Source organism: Peromyscus californicus, unplaced genomic scaffold, assembly GCF_007827085.1.
Source record: "Peromyscus californicus insignis strain IS unplaced genomic scaffold, ASM782708v3 Scaffold_14__1_contigs__length_90479793_seg_2, whole genome shotgun sequence".
NCBI lineage: Eukaryota > Metazoa > Chordata > Mammalia > Rodentia > Cricetidae > Peromyscus > Peromyscus californicus.
The window spans coordinates 14,747,682-14,763,417 of NW_026294436.1; the positions used below are offsets into that span (position 1 = coordinate 14,747,682).

A 15,736-nucleotide genomic window follows, 5' to 3' on the forward strand; every position below is an offset into this window, starting at 1 on the left:
AGCCTTAAAACCAGAACTGTCCAGATTTTCAGTGCTCGTCAGAGTGATTCCCCTAAACTGGAGTGGTCTCCTTAGTCTCCCCTGACTACACAGAGGCTAGAAAACAGGCTAGTCCTTCTTTCCTCCTGTCGGCATCCCCTGTCTGACATACCAACATGTGCTTCGTCACTCAGGCTGGAGACCCTGCTCGTCAGATCTCAGGAGGACGCTGGCTTGGCAGGTCTTCCTCATGACTAAAGTGACAAAGTCTCCAGGGTCCAGCCTGGTCGGGAGTGCTCTCAGGGGCTGTGTAATGACGAGCACATGGTTGCATTTTAATTCAGCTCCAATGAACTGTCGCGTTTTATTCATATAACTTTTCACGATGAGCGGATACTTTGTCCAGGTTTTACTAATGAAGATTTAATTATATTTAAGACTTAGCTAAATTGTTAGAGCATACATTAACTTACATATTAGAAGTTTTCTTCACAATTATAAACTGTAGGGACGGTGAGATGGCTCAGTGTGTAAACACTTGCTGCCAAGTCTGATGACCTTAGTTCAGTCCCCAGAACCTACATGGTAGAGAAAAGCCATTCCTGAAAGTTGTCCTCTGACCCCCAGATGCTGCTGTGGTGTAAGCATGTGCACGCACACACACCCCAAAACAAATGTAAATATGAAAATCTGAACTGTTTTTTATAAAGTTGGCCCTGACTCTGTAGGTTTTGTCTGTACACATTTAAATGGAATTCAGCAGAATTATCCAACTCTGCTCCAGTTTTGCTAAGTTGAATTGTTCCTAGACACCAGTTCTTAAATTCATGGTTTATCTGTCAAGTCACTTTTTAAACAGCATCTTCTTCAGAAAGAGTGAGGGTTTTCAGCCATTTCCTCATAACTGACCCTGCACATCACCCATCGGGCCATCAGATGCATGAGCCTGAGGCACTGGCCGCATCAGCAGTCTGGTGTCCTTGTGGTGTGGCTCTGTGCACCTTCAGTAGTCCCTCAGTGGAGTCTTGCCCACACAGTGCATGCTGTTCCCTCAGTGACCTGGAGTCGCCCAGCTCCTTAACCACCTCACCCGTTCCCTTTCATCACTGTTTCTTTTCTCACTTTTCTCAAGCTGACTGAGTCTTCTGATGAGGTAACAAAATGGCCTTTGTCCCTCATAGTTCCTCGTCCGTCCCCATCCCTCTAACTTCATAAGGTCATCTTAACTAACCGGCTAGATCTGGCATCCCCTGGCTGTGCAGCTTAAGGTGACTTCATGTTTCCATTGCCCAGAGAACTTCCCCGAGCAATGGCATCATGAATGGAGGACAGTATTGAGTCACAAAGGCTCTGTTGGGCTGCACTTGGTGCAGTGGATGTCAAAGCGGATGCCCTCAACATTGAGCACTTTTCCTTTGTGGCCATTGCCATGGGCATCTGTCAGCTCACGGTCACATTAGTGCCCAGCAAACAAAGCCCATGTTTCTGGTTCTGATTTGGCAAGAAAATCTAAAAAGAACTTACTGAGAGAGTAGAGATTAAAAAAAAAAAAATCACCTTTCCAGACTTGAGCAAGTCTGGCCTGTTAACCTCTGCCTGAAGAAATGCAGACTCCAGGGCAGCTCCACCATTGCTGAGGCGCCACGATGCCCTCGCTTTTCAGAGCAGAGTGCCCAGCCCCCCGCCTCTGCCTGCCTCGCTAGTGCTCACGCTGCCTCCAGCTTCCTGCTTTTCCATTTTGTTCTTTTGAGCAATCATAACACACAGTGGACATGATGCATTTCCAAGTCCCACAGGACATTGTGTGTTTCTCGTGTTTACTCATCCGCCCTCCAGTAGTGTGGCTTCCAGCTGGCTCTTAAGTTTGGCATTTGGTTCTGTTCAAGGCTGCCGCAGTGGCTCTGCCAGAGGAGGAGCTGAAGAGGTCAGGCTGCCCAGAGGAGCGGAGACAGAACTCGGTTTCAGACTTCCCACCTCCTGCAGGCCGGGAGCTCATCCTGAGGGCCACTGTGCCGCGGCCTGCGCCCTACTCCAAAGCCCTCCCACAGCGCATGTACAGCGTGCTCACCAAGGAGGACTTCAGACTTGCAGGTGCCTTTTCCTCAGACACCTCCTTCTTCTAGTGGGGAGGAGGAGAGGCAGCTCCTGCCATGGACACCTGAGGGCCACCAAGAGGGCCTCGTCCAGCCAGCAGCAGGAGTCACACCAGCATTGAGGGCCATCTCCAGCACCAAGCTTGAGCCAGAGGGACAGATTTGAAGTGTCAAAGACTTCTGCCTGGGGGAGATGGCCTGGGTAGAGGAAACCACACACCGTGGGCCTCACCTTGGAGGACAGAGTTTGTTCATTGTCCTGCGACAGTCATCTGTGTAAACACTTAGTGGTTGTCCTCTTTAGTATCACGTATGCAAAATAGAGTATCTGTTACCTCAGGTTCCGATAGTGCAGAGGTAGCGTTTAGTCCCAGGACCTGTTCTTAAACTGCCATGTGACAGTCTTTATCCAGTCACCCGGTGGTCAGCTCATGCTGCGTGGCGAACATTGGAATATTCTAGTAGAAAGACTAGAATTACAGTTTTGTTTTCTACGTGACTGTAGCCAAATGTATTCCTTCTGATCAATCTGTACCTGAAATGTGGCTGCAAATTAGCTCTGCGTGTGTGTGCCTCTGTCTGTCTGTCAGGATCTCTCTCCTCCGTTGCACCCCTGCCTTTGCACTTTACTTCTCTGTGTTGCTGGCTGGGGATGGTCATATGAGCACATGCTCTCACACAGCCTGGGAACGTAGATCTCCGTGCAGTTAGTGAGCCCTGGTGTATGTGCTGACGCGAGTGGGCCGAACGCGGTGGCTGCTTGGCTCTTGGAGCTGTGAGCGATTGGGGCTGTAGCAGTCGGCACAGGGTGATGATGACGCCATCCCTTGTGCGGCTCAGGACGTGTAAGTGTGTCACTGCAGGACCTCTTTGGTGATTGTAAATTATTCTGGGACCTAAAATTCCCACTGGAATCCAAAGTAAAAAATGGTTATGCTGAAGTGTAAATTCTGCCTGTGTGATTTTTAAAAATTGATAGAACTGCACAAACCCTGTGTTATTTTTGTAAAAAACAAAACAAAACAAAAAACTATTTACATTTATCTGTATAGTATTCACAGACATATCTATGTTGAATAGGGGCCTGTGTGAGGGGGCCAGGTGCTGACCCCTAGGCTTCACAGCACTCTTCTCTGAGGTGCTGGACTTTGCTTCTTAGAAACCCATAGATACTGGCTGAGGCCTGAGTGTCAGGCCAAGCAGAAGATGGTTCCCAAAGGACAGTGATGTCTGCTTTCCTGGGTGTACACAGAACTCTGTGGTGAGGGGTTGGTCTAAAGTGGAATTGTTTATCTAATAAAAGGACTGCTGTCTATGTTGTGCTGTGTTTCTCTCTCCCAGGGCATTCCTGCCGCTTCACTCAGTTCCCACTGCTTCAGCTCTTCTGGGTTACAAGGCACTGTCTCAGAATGTTCTTTATGCCTTTTGAAGTGTGGTTATCTGTTCATTTGGGACATTAGAAAACACCTACTGCGGGGGTGGGGGGTGGGAGGAGGGATGAGAGGGGGATCTGTGGTTGGTATGTAAAATTAATAAAAAAAGAAAATACCTACCGTATCAGCACTGCACTAAGGAATGACATGCAGGCAAATACTGCATTGTGCACAAAGCTTCAGTGGGGAGACTGAGCTAAGGTCACCTAAGCACAGTCAGTCCAGTGATGAGTCCATGGCACGTGAGGCAGTCTGCTCTGAGGTGTGGTTAGAGATCCTTCATGTATCACATGAGCCCAGCAGAGACCACACAGTGATGATCGTGGGTGTAAAGTTGAGGAGGCTTTAAAGGCTTGGGATCGAGACCTCCTGAGAAACAATACCTGAGCTGTAATCTCAGAACAGCACTGGATGCTCTTGTAGAGGGCCCAGTCTTGGGTCCCAGCACCCATATGGTGGCTCACAACCACCCCTAATGCCGTTCCAGGGATCTGACACTCCTTTGACATCTGTGGGCATCAGACACGCATGTGCACATATATGCAGGCCCTCACACACACGAAATGAAAACATCTGTTAAACAGGTAATGTTTCAAAGTGTCCTGTAGGGTAGTTAGTTATCAGCAAAGACAAGTTGTAAAGCTAGGAAGGGCTGGAGCTCAGTTGTGGAGTGCTTGCCTACCACGCACGAGGTGCAGATTCTGTTCCCAGCACCAGAAAAGAAGAAAAGGCAAAGTGACCCAGTGGCACAGTCCAGGAGGAGGAAGGACAGATGCGGGAGCCAACCAAGCGCCCAGGGTCTGTATTTGCAGCTGCCCAGATGCTCAGCTCCACCACCCCAACAACCCCTCATCTGAACCCGCACTGGGCTTTAAGCAGCATGGGGCTCATTTATGGCAGTAGAGGTCTCAGTCCATCCTGACAGGCGGGGTGTGGCTCCAGTTCACGCAGCTGACAGGGAAGGGAGGGAGTGAACAAGAACGTCCGCTCACAGGCTGTCTCCTCTTCCTCTCCATTCCTTGGGCCCCTGGTCTGTGGGACGGTGTCACCCCCCCCCCCACACACACACACCATTCACATTCTTGTCCTATTGGCCCTTCTGTAAAATCCCCCTAGACACCCAGTCTTGTCACTTCTCAGTCCACTCATGGAGAATTTACCGCCCCATCCTCTTCCCCAAGCATCCTGAGCCCCGCTGTGGGACAGGGCATGGGTGACCATGCTGTGATCTGTCCTTCAGTAGCTGACTCTGAACAACTTCTGCTTATGGCAAGAGACAGGTGTCCTCTTCCAGCCACAGCAGGGACTCAAAGAACACATGACTGGACGTTGAACAGAACTCCAGGTCCCCTCGCCCCTGGGCAGTCTCAGTAAGCAGAGACTTGCAAGGACTATTGATTGGCCTTTCTGGACTGATTTTGTCCCAGAACAGGTTTTACTTCTGCCAGTTCTGTAAGGAGGAACTGTATTCTTTTTTTTAAAGATTTATGTGTACGAATGCTCTGTCTGCTGTTGGGGATATTACTTTAGGGGTGTTACTTTGGTTTATGTTGTCCCAGTGGTACTGTCCTCTACATAGAGCCCCAGGATTCACCTCTGTCTCCCCTTAAAAGAGACGGGGTCTTGCTATGTTGCCAAGGCTAGCCCAGTGCTCTTGGGCTCCACAGACCCTCCAGCCTCAGCCTTTGAGGACCGGGGACAACAGGTAAGCCATCACATCCATGTACTTCACCTTTCTTCACTCCCGTTACTCCAGGGGAGGACCGTAAACTGCCTTCTGTCCCATCCCCTCAAATCCTTGTGATTCACACAAGAGAAAGTCCCGGGCCAAGCCAGGGCAGGGTCAGCTCTATTCAGTCGCAGGCACTGGACGAAGCGTGTTACATCTGTGGCAAATGATCACTTGTCATTTGGCTAACAAAACTGGTCAGAGGCAGAAGGCTGCCCAGTGAATCTGGCTGACGCCCCAACGTGGGGTGGGTGCTTGGTGTCCGCAGTGGCATCTCTCCAACAGGATCTACACAAAAACAGGCCCTTAGGCTGTCCAGATCTCAAAGCTGTGACTGCTTACTGCAGACCAGTGCACCTGGGAGATACCACCTAGCTAGAATATTAACCACCCCAGGGTGACCTGGTATGAGTCTGGAGGGTAGGAGAACTGCTCAGCCCACAGGCTGCAAAGCTAAGTGTTGCCAGCAGAGGCCGCTCTGGGGGACATCACTTGTCCAATACACGTCAACACCAGCATAAGCCACAGGAAAGACATCTCATCTCTTTCTTTTTCTCTTCATATGAGATCCTGAAGCTGCCAGATGAGAGCATAAGCTTTAAAGCACTCAAGATACAGGTATATGCCAGGATTTCTTAGGACTTGAACATCACACAAAAAAAAGATCCTAACGAGGCAGTGGTGGCACATGCCTTTAATCCCAGCACTTGGGAGGCAGAGGAAAGCAGATCTCTGAGTTTGAGGCCAGCCTGGTCTGCAGAGCAAGATCCAGGACAGGTTCCAAAACTACACAGAGAAACCTTGTCTTGAAAAAAAAATATCCTAAGGATTGGCATATAGAATTATATGCAACCAAGAAGTTTCTGCACCACAAAGCAAGCACTCAGCAGAGTAAAGAGGGCCTTTAGAGCCTATGTCTGGTTTTTGTTGTGCTGGAGATGAAATCCAGGGCCTTGGACATGCTGGGCAAGCACTGTACCACTCAGTCCCCAGAAAAGAGGTGATGGGTTAGAAATCACTGGCTGTTCTTGCAGAGGAAGATTAAAGTCTACAACAGAAAATTTAAATCCCTCCTCATATCACCAAGAAAAAACTGAACCATTCATGAGCCAGGCATGAGGAGATGCCACCTCACACACAAAGACAGGAGCCGAGCACACAGGCAAGTCAGATGACACTCCAGTGTGACAGTTTTCCACAGCTGGCTGAAGTGTAGTTGGTACAACTTTTGAAATGACTTTGTATTACCTAAGATGCCAAACAAGCATGCACACATCCTAGAGACTGGGCTGTGATTCTAAAGCCAGGGTCCCAGGCCAGCGGTCAGGATCACCTGGGTGCTCACCAGCAAGGGGAGATGGCTCCGTTGATAGTTTCTGCTGCATGAAGACAACCCAATAAAAAGCTAGGTGTGGCGGTCGTGCTGGTGAGACTGAGACAAGCAGATGCTCACCCTAGCTCCAGGTTCAATGAGAAAGCCTGTGGCTAAAGGTGAGCGGGAGAAATGGCTTTTGGTTTTGTTTGGGGTTTTTGTTTGTTTGTTTTTTGAGACAGGATTTCTCTGTGTAACAGCCCTGGCTGTCCTGGAAATCGCTCTGTAGACCAGGCTGTCCTCGAACTCACAGAGATCTGCCTGCCTCTGCCTCCTGAGTGCTGGGATTAAAGGTGTGCACCACCACGAGTCTATTCTCAGCACTCGAGAGGCAGAGGCAAGCAGACCTCTGAATTCAAGGCTAGCCTGGTCTATATAGTGAATTCCAAGCCAACAAGGGCTATATAGTGAGACCCTGTATCAGGGAAAGTAAAAGGTGGAGAGTGATTGAAGAAGACACCCAGCATGGACAACTGGTCTCCACACCTGTGTGCACACACCCACACTGACAAGTACAAACACTCACAGAGGCAAAGAAAAGGAAAGAAGGAAGAAGATACCAATTCCTCAGTCACCCAGCACTCCTGAGCAGGAAGCTCTGGACTAGGGCCCTATGTCTGGATAAGCCCTCTGGAATGTAGGCTAGTCTGGGAGCCTCTTTGTTACAGACCTTTCTGTGGGGGCATCAGGACAGTTCCGACACACTACATGACATTCACAGTCCGAAAACCCTGACATCCTTGGACTGTAGCAAAGGTAATACCTACAAAACAACAAAAATTAAAATCAACATGGTACTAAAAGCCTAGCCCTGGGCTGGAGAGAGGGCTCGGCAGTCGAGAGCACTGACTGCTCACGGAGGACCGGGTTTTGAGTCCCAGCACCCACATGAGTCTGTAACTGACGCCCTGTTCTGGCCTCCAAGGGCACTGCGCGCACAGTGCACAGACATACACGCAGAGCACCCACATACATAAATAATAACAAAGCAGAGCGCTGAGAGGAAAGCAGCCCGTCAGTGGTGTCATGCCGCCAGAGGCCGTCCATCTACGGGGACCCTCAACATGAAGTTGCTTAGCAACATTGAAGGAGAAAATTCCTCCAATCAATTTATTTGAGCAAAACTGAATCAAACTGCAAATCTGGAAATTCCCTGCACCAGAGCCCTGTGGGAACTCCAACCAGCAACAGGTTCACAGCCAGTAGAGACAGGTGAAGCCAATACGGCCCACACCTGCATAATCCTCACACTCAGGAGGCCACAGCAGGGGGTGGTGGGCTGGAGGCCAGTCTGCACTATCTAGCAAGACCCTGTTTCAAAAAGAAAACAAACAAAACAAAGCCCAGAAACAGTAACAACAAAAAGCAGCGTTGAAACTCAGAACAAAGCTAGTGAGATGAGGAATTCAAGTCCAGCACCCATCTGTGCAGAGATGGACCCTCTCCACCGCCCCGAACCCAACTGCTCAGCTCTGCACACCTGTGGCACACTCCTCCAGGCAAGGGGCTGCATTTATGCCCTCTGTCACCATATTCCTGACCCTGGCATCCTGAGAACACCGTGAGGTGACAGTCTCAAGTGACTCAGACCACAGCTCAATATTTCAGTCAGGACACGGTTCACATTTCACATGAAGGTGGTGAACAGTTTTCCTTGCACGGTTACAGGGAGTAGCCTGTCCCACTCATTAGGCAGTGAGGAAAGCCTTTGCTGAGAACCATATTTATGCCATGATGAGTTTAACTTAAAAAAACGGCTCCTGTGCTGGTTCAAACATTAACAACCTTAAAACCTCAGGCTGCTGAGAGATTTCCCCAAATTGTGAGCCGCTTACTTTGGTCGGCATCCGTTCACATTCACCTAATTTATGCATGAGTCGCTGGCTAAGTCAGTCAGTGGGCTTTGGGTACAGCTTAGTGGTAGAGCATCCACTTAGCATGTCTGAGGCATTGGGTTGACCGCCGCGCCCCTCCCCCGCAGGGCATTCCAGGACTTCACAGGGATTATACTGACAGCTGAGAATATAGCCCACTACAAAAATCATAAACTTAAAACATCACAAGTCTTTTTGCAATTTTTTTCTTTGATAATTCAACTGTGAGTCCTCAAGTGTGAACTTCGTAGATGACAATACTTATCCCAATGCTCAAAAGCTGGATACACTTGCTTTACACCCAATACCCTCAGGACACACCAAAATCTAAGGTTCTGCCTTCTGCACGTACTTCCGATGGGTCTGGCCTGTCAGTCCTGTGAAGACTCCTCAGAGGAGTCCCCCACACCTCTAGAGGTGTCCAGCGTCTGTCCCCAGGGCCAGACTGTTCACTTGCTGATCAAATGCCATTCCTAAGCACGTTTTCCTCACTGCCCACTTCACAGTGCCGACTCAAAGGACACTCACCTCAGTCCTAAATAAAGCCTGCTGCCCACAAAGACATGGCAGCATAACCAGGAAGCCGCGCCAGACACCGATGAGGCTCTCCTCTCCCACTGCAGTGGCTGCCCTAATTCCAGGTGCAGACTGGGACCCCTTCCTCCACCGGTGAAACTGCCTCACCAGAAACACGCCAGTTAACAGACAGCAGCAGCCATGAAGGCCTGTCCGGGCGTGCCATTCGAAGACACCATGGGCCCAAGTGTAGTGTTTTATTTGCAGAGAGGAGCTTGCTAAGCTGATTCCAAATTCCTGAGCTTAAGTGTTTTCAGTCAAACAGCTTTGCCTCAAAATTTCAAGTTATTTCTGCCAAGGTTAACCTATTTCTGTAAGTCAAGTGCAGGTTTGGATGCTTTTTAATTTTTAGTGTGTGTGTGTGTGTGTGTGTGTGTTAAAGACAGGATTTCCCTGTGTAGCTCTGGCTGTCCTGGAACTCGCTCTGTAGACCAGGCTGGCCTCTAACTCAGAGATCAGCCTGCTTCTGCCTCCTTAGTGCTGGAATCAAAGGCGTGCGCCACCACTGCCTGGCTTGCGCTTTTTAACTTTTATTGTTTTGTTTGGGTTTTTTTGTTTTGTTTTGGTTTGTTTTTTGTTATTTTTGGGGTTTTTTTTGCTTTGTTTTTTTTTTGAGACAAAGTCACATATACCCGAGGCTGGCTTTGAACTCTATATGTGGCTAAAGATGACCTTGAACTTCTGATCCCCCCTGCCTCCACTTCTGCTAACGAGGCTGTAGGTGTGTTCTACCGGTTTTATGCAGCGCTGAGGATCAGACTCGGGCTTCATGCTTGCCAGAGAAGCTGCTTACAGACTCAGCTGCATCCTCAGCCAGTGTCTGGGATTCAGGGAGAGTAAACCGTGGGGTTCCAGACAGCCTGGACACAGGCCTGTTTCTGCCTGGCAGGGCAAGTCACTGAAAATCCCTCAAGGCCTACTCACAGCATAGGGTGGCCTCTTCCCGCCCTTCCGTGTTCTCTGGCACCATGAGACAGGCTGGGTGAAGTGGCGGGCAGTAGGCTCGCAGCTCCCTGGCTGCGGCTCACACTGGAGTTCTGTCTAGTAATCTTCCCTTCTGAACCCGGGAGGTTCATTTTTCTATCTGACTCCCATCAGACACCAAGGCCTCTCTACAGATCAGGCCTGTTCCTGCTGCTCCCTATTCAAATTATGTGTGACCCAGACATCTACAGCTTTTGTCCAGACCAAGATGGCACCTTAAACTCAGTTTAAAAACCCAGATCCAAAGAACACTTACCCATGCCCCCAGATAGGTGGGAAAACTGGGCCTCGCCTGGCAGGGTCCACACCTGTGACCGGATGCTCGTGGTTTGCCTCAGTCCTGCTTCAGAACCTGGTGATAATGTCGAAACTGTGAAGGGGGGAAAACCTGGAGCAGCTAACCTGGGTAGAGTTGCAGCAAACTAAAATCGATCTGTGAACCCAAGAGCTAGCAGAGCGGATCCTGAGCATCTAACCAATGTGCTCAGAGAACACTGGCGGAAAACCGTTCAATAGGCCACAGCCTGGCCGACCAGCCAGCTGGAGATGGCTCAACTGGGGTTTCACAGCTTAATTAGCCACAGGCTCTTCTCCAACCAGCCATGGCTCAGCTACTGAGAATAAGCTGCAGTGGTTTGGACATTCAGTTAAAACCCATGGCTTCCTCCACTAACAGGAATGTGTGCTTATGTAGGACTCAGCTGCAAATAATCGAGGAAAGACGTTCTCTTCCAGGACTGTGGTCTTTGTACAAGAGGAAAGAGGATGTGACAGGAGAGGGAGAGCATTTGTGCGTGCGTGCGTGCGTGCGTGTGCTTGTACGTGTGTTTCTGCATGTGTAAGGGTCCATGGGGGTGGGGGTTTATGCACGCGTGCATGTGAGGGCCCGAAGTTGGTGTTTGGAATCCCCTTGACTGCCCTTCCACCTTATTCGAGGCAGGGTCTCTCAGTGTCAGAGCTGGAAGATACGTGTACTTTTGTTAGCCAGCTCGCTCTAGGGCTCTCCTGTCTCTCTCTTCTGGGGCTGAGCTAGAGGTAGGATGCCATACCTACTGGGCATTTGATGTGGGCGGCTTCTGCACTCTGGTCCTCACACATGCGCCGCCGCCGAGCCCTCTCCCCAGCCCTCTCACTCTCCTCCTTTATGGAGACAATGTCTCGTGTACCTCAGGCTGGCCTCAAACATTTCGAGTTCGGTCTGACCCCTGTGCCTCACTTCTCATGTGGCCACATCAGCCCAGAACTGTTTCCCATGTGCCTTTGAAAAATATTCCCTGGTGCATGCAAGAGCATAAGCCACCAGAACATGTATGGGACGGCGACATGAAAAGCTGGTATTTTGAAGGCATTTTGAAGGACTGCACAGGTGTCTCCAGAGCTGAAGTGGAAGAGGCCCCAAGGGAATATGTGGCATCTAGGAGTGACTTATCCATGCTCATCACTTCCTAGCTTTGGTACCATGGTAGGTCTTTCTTTAGCTTGGTTTGTAGAGAAATCCAAACCTATACTGAGATCTTGGCTCAACTGCTGCAGGCCGCAGGAAAACGTAATGGAGTCCAGCTACTATCACCAAAGCTACTACTTGGAAAAGTCAAGGACTTCTCCAAAGGTCAGGCCATGGCTTAAGAAGTCTTGGTGATATTTTAGCTTTTGTATATATATTAGCTGGTTCCTAAAATGATTTTCTTGTGTGCTTCCAAGAACTCCTAACAGTGTATTTATCTAAAATACCTATTAAGCATCCAAGGCCAAATGATCTCCTGAACTAAGGTAACACGCTTATGGAAACACCACCTGTCTCCTAGGTCAGACGGATAGCTTTATTTCTTGTGCAATTGAAGCTGAGACCCTCCTTTCTTATACAGCCTTACTAACATTACAGACTCCTAACTTCTTACCTAACCACTTCTAGGAATGTAGATTGAGCACATAAATTCCCTTTTTGATATACTAACCGATATTAGCTCTCAGTTGACCTCCTCCTTTAACCACTCCCTTTTTGGGTTGTAAAAGAAAGCCTGGTGGTCACTGCCTGAGGAAAACTCTTACCTGCCTTTATGACCCTGTAGGAATTCAAGCCTGGAGACCTGGCTGGAGGGGGAGGATTGCTATCGCTTGGGTTTATAACTAAATACCTCAGAGACTTGGGGAGAACTAAGATATAAGGTATAAGGAGACTTAGAGGAGGAGTGGAGAGAGGCCTTGAGGATGAGACGGAGAAGAGAACGGAAGAACTAGATGGGTAAGAACTGGAGAGGAAACGAACTGAGATGGGGAAGAACTGGATTGAAGGGCTGGGAGAGAGGACTAGAGGAACAAGATGGGAGATGGGGAAGAGCCAGATGGGGAAGAACAAGATGAGGAAGGAGACAGGAGAGGAGCTAAGATGGGAAGGAACTGGATGGATGAGAACCTAGATGGGGCAGAATTAAGATGAGAGAATTAAGATAGAACTTAGAGGGGACAGCAAATTAATGTAGAGAGAAATCAGGCAAGAAAGGAACTAGGCATGAGAGCAGAATAGAAGCTGTGTAGAGAGAGAACTGTGTAGAGAGAGAACTGTGTAGAGAGAGAGAGGAGTTTCGTGTATGTAGATTCATTTCTTTTCATCAAAGATTAAATTATCAGCTGGTTGTAGATTCTTCCCAGACCCTGGGAGGGGACTTTCGAGGGGCTGGACCCCCATAGTCCCCATACTCAACAGACATTAGTGACTGCCGTCCGTACTTTCAATCACAAATGTTTTACAGCTTTGGTCCCTAGAGTCACTGCAGGGGTGCCCGCTAAAGGGATTGGTGGAATTTTGGCCACTTCTTTCTTGTGATCCTGGTTGATGAGGTGAGTGTTTGGCTCTGTCACATGACTACCATGGTTACTATGGTTACTGTGTGTTACTAGGATTACCATGATGCTGTGTGCTGTGTCTCAAAACAAAGGGGCCAAGTGAGCATGATCTAGAAACTACAACGTGATGGGCCGAGAATACTTCTGTTTCAAAGCTGATTACTTCAGGTTTTTTGTTTGACAAGAAGCTGACTAACCCAGTTACTGTACAGAGATTGGTGTTGTGAAGTTCTGCAATCTAACACTGAAATGCAGTTATATGTAACTGCTGAAAGGCTGTAAAATATACTAGTCATATGTGCATAATTATATCCATTCACCTACCGACTTAGCTACCCATCTCTCTTTTTGAGACAGGGTCTCACTATATATCCCTGGCCATCCTGGAACTCACTCTGTAGACCAGGCTGGCCTCGAACTCACTGAGATGCAGCTGCCTCTGCCCCTTGAGTGCCCCACCCACCACTGTTTGTGTGTTCATAGGTGCACGGGTGTCATGGCTGTGAGTACAGGTAGGTTGGAGGACAATCAAGGGTCCTCTTCACCTTCCACCGTGTTTAGGACAGGGTCTCTACTGTTTACACCTGGGTACACCAAGATGGCTTGCAAGCTTTTCCTGTCTTAACTCCCTATTGCTGAAGGAGAGCTGGGATTATAGGTGTGCACTACCTCACTAAGTTTTACATGGGTTCTGGGGACCCGAACTCAGGTCCTTACACTCATTTCCCCAGCCCCACAGTGCTATTTTTGTGTTCTAATGGCTGCTTTCCAGGAAGCATCCTTACTGACTCCTGGAAAGACATTAGTCAATGAAGAGGGAAACTCGAAGGCAGAGAAGCAGATGGTTAGAAGCCGGAATACGAGCGGAGACAGTGGCGTTTCTAGCTGCTAGATAAGAACATGGCACGGCTGCAACACCCCCCCACTCCCCCCCACCCCGCTTCCAGCAGAGAGCAGCTGAAAACCAGAGGAGACAGCAGAACGGTACCCCAGCGAGAAGCTTGAGTTTTCCAGTCCGTAAGAATAAAAGATGGAACGGTACCCCAGCGAGAAGCTTGAGTTTTCCAGTCCGTAAGAATAAAAGGTGGAGCGTGAGAGGCTGGTAAAAACTGCCCCAGACCATGAGCTGCTGTTTGCCGTCTATTTTTCATGGCTGATTTCCACGGAACACCCTTTTCGTTTTACTCAGCACTGGCTTCCTCCACATGTGATCTCAAGTGCTTCACACCTTTATTTCTGAAGCGTCCGTTTCACTGAAGGGCCGGAAGAAGAGGTCTGATTTTTTAGGGGGATGTGTGGGCAGGAAGCTTTCCCATATGGGTACCTATTCATTTGTCAAAAGAAGATCTCCGAGAACGCCCCTTGGCTGTCACTAACTGAGCAGAAGCCTTTGGGGGGGGGGGCAGGGGAGGGTGTTCATGGTCTCACTGTGTGGACCAGGCTGGCCTTGAACTCACGTAGATCTGCCTGCCTCTGCCTCCAGAGCACTGGCGTAAGTGTGAATTCCTTCCTGCCATAGGAGGGTTATGAAGAGAGGCTTCATAGTCACCCGAGACTCGGATTAATGTCGCTCAGACATGGCAGTAGGGCGGTGTGACACCAGGCCTGGGTGGCCTGGGTGTGAGCCCACCTGGCTCAGGAAGGGTGCTCCCCTAGTTCACAGCAGCCCCACACGGCTGAGCATCCACGCCAGGCGAAGGCCACACAGTTCGCACGGCAAGTGGCCTTGCTCCGCGGCTACCACGTCCCCTTTCTAGTCCTGGGGTCCAGACACGTTTCGTTTTCTTTTCTCAGAGTCCGGGGCCTTTCAGAGCTGAGTCCATCCCTCTTTACGGTTTTGGTTTGGTTTGTTTTTGTTTTTTCACGTCCCCGCGGGTTTGGGTCTTTCTGCACTGTGTGGTCACAGCTGTCTCCTTCCGACTGCACAATTTGGCACACAGGTGTGCCCCCTTCCACGCTCTCCTGCTCTCTCTCGGGCCCTCCTCTCATTCTTTGTTAGTAGTTTCTTTGGGAGACAGAATCACGCACCACAGGCTGGCGGCATCGAATCCACTATGAGGTCAGAGACGACCCTGACTCCTGATCCTCCCGCCTCCGGCTCTCCAGGGCCAGGATGACAGGCCTGCACCACCCCTCACCCCCGACCCCCGGTTTCTGTGGTACCAGGGATGGACCCCAGGGCTTTGTGCGTTCTAGGCAAGCATTCTGCCGATGGAACTGCAGTCCCAGCCGTAAACACGAATCCACTTTTCTCCCGCCGCCGCAGTCCTGGGAACTGAACCCAGGGCCGCCTCACACATCCAACGCACATCCTCTTCCAGTCCCAGCGCCCCAGTGCTCCCCTTGGAATACATGCAGGGCAGCTTTAGTTCAGACTGACAGGACATCGCTGGGGTCCCCTGTCTCTTTTCAGTCTCCTGACCATTCCTATCAGTGCACCTGGTGGGAAAAGCAGAGCAAACCAAGTAGGAGAAGCAGCTTAGCTGTGTCAGGGAGACACGGAGATGAGCAGCTGGGCGCCTGCAGGGCAAATGCTCCTCCTGGGTAAGACCCCAGCTCCATGGACCATACCTTGAAAGGTTGTGAGGTAGCCACCAGAGAAGACTGCTCAGACGCGGGTTTAAGCCAATAGAAAGTCTTTATTACCCAGCCGGTGACTACCCTGGGTGTTTGGGATGCCAGTATTGTCCAGAGTCTTCCTCAGGGTGAGCTAAAGCACAAAAACCATGTCCTGGGTTGACAGACTTCAGTTAACAAGAGCAGTTAGCCAGAAGCAGAACTCCAGAAGTTAAAAGCGAGGTAAGTCCATTTGGAGACTTCCCCAGATCTATGGACTTTGATGGCTCAGGCCT

General features: G+C 49.8%; 1 protein-coding gene across 2 annotated transcripts in view; it reads left to right on the top strand.

Moving 5' to 3' along the window:
• Rab3gap1 (RAB3 GTPase activating protein catalytic subunit 1) overlaps positions 1-3,387 on the top strand; it is a 63,516-nt gene extending 60,129 nt beyond the window's left edge. The window contains exons 24-25 of one of the 2 annotated variants that reach the window (XM_052736808.1): positions 1,112-1,132; positions 1,866-3,387. In XM_052736808.1, coding sequence (XP_052592768.1) covers positions 1,112-1,132; positions 1,866-2,102 — 258 coding nt within the window. In that variant the 3' untranslated portion in view covers positions 2,103-3,387. The remainder of the gene's footprint in view (positions 1-1,111; positions 1,133-1,865) is intronic. The other variant, XM_052736809.1, reaches the window with a different exon arrangement.
• The last annotated feature ends 12,349 nt before the right edge of the window (positions 3,388-15,736 follow it).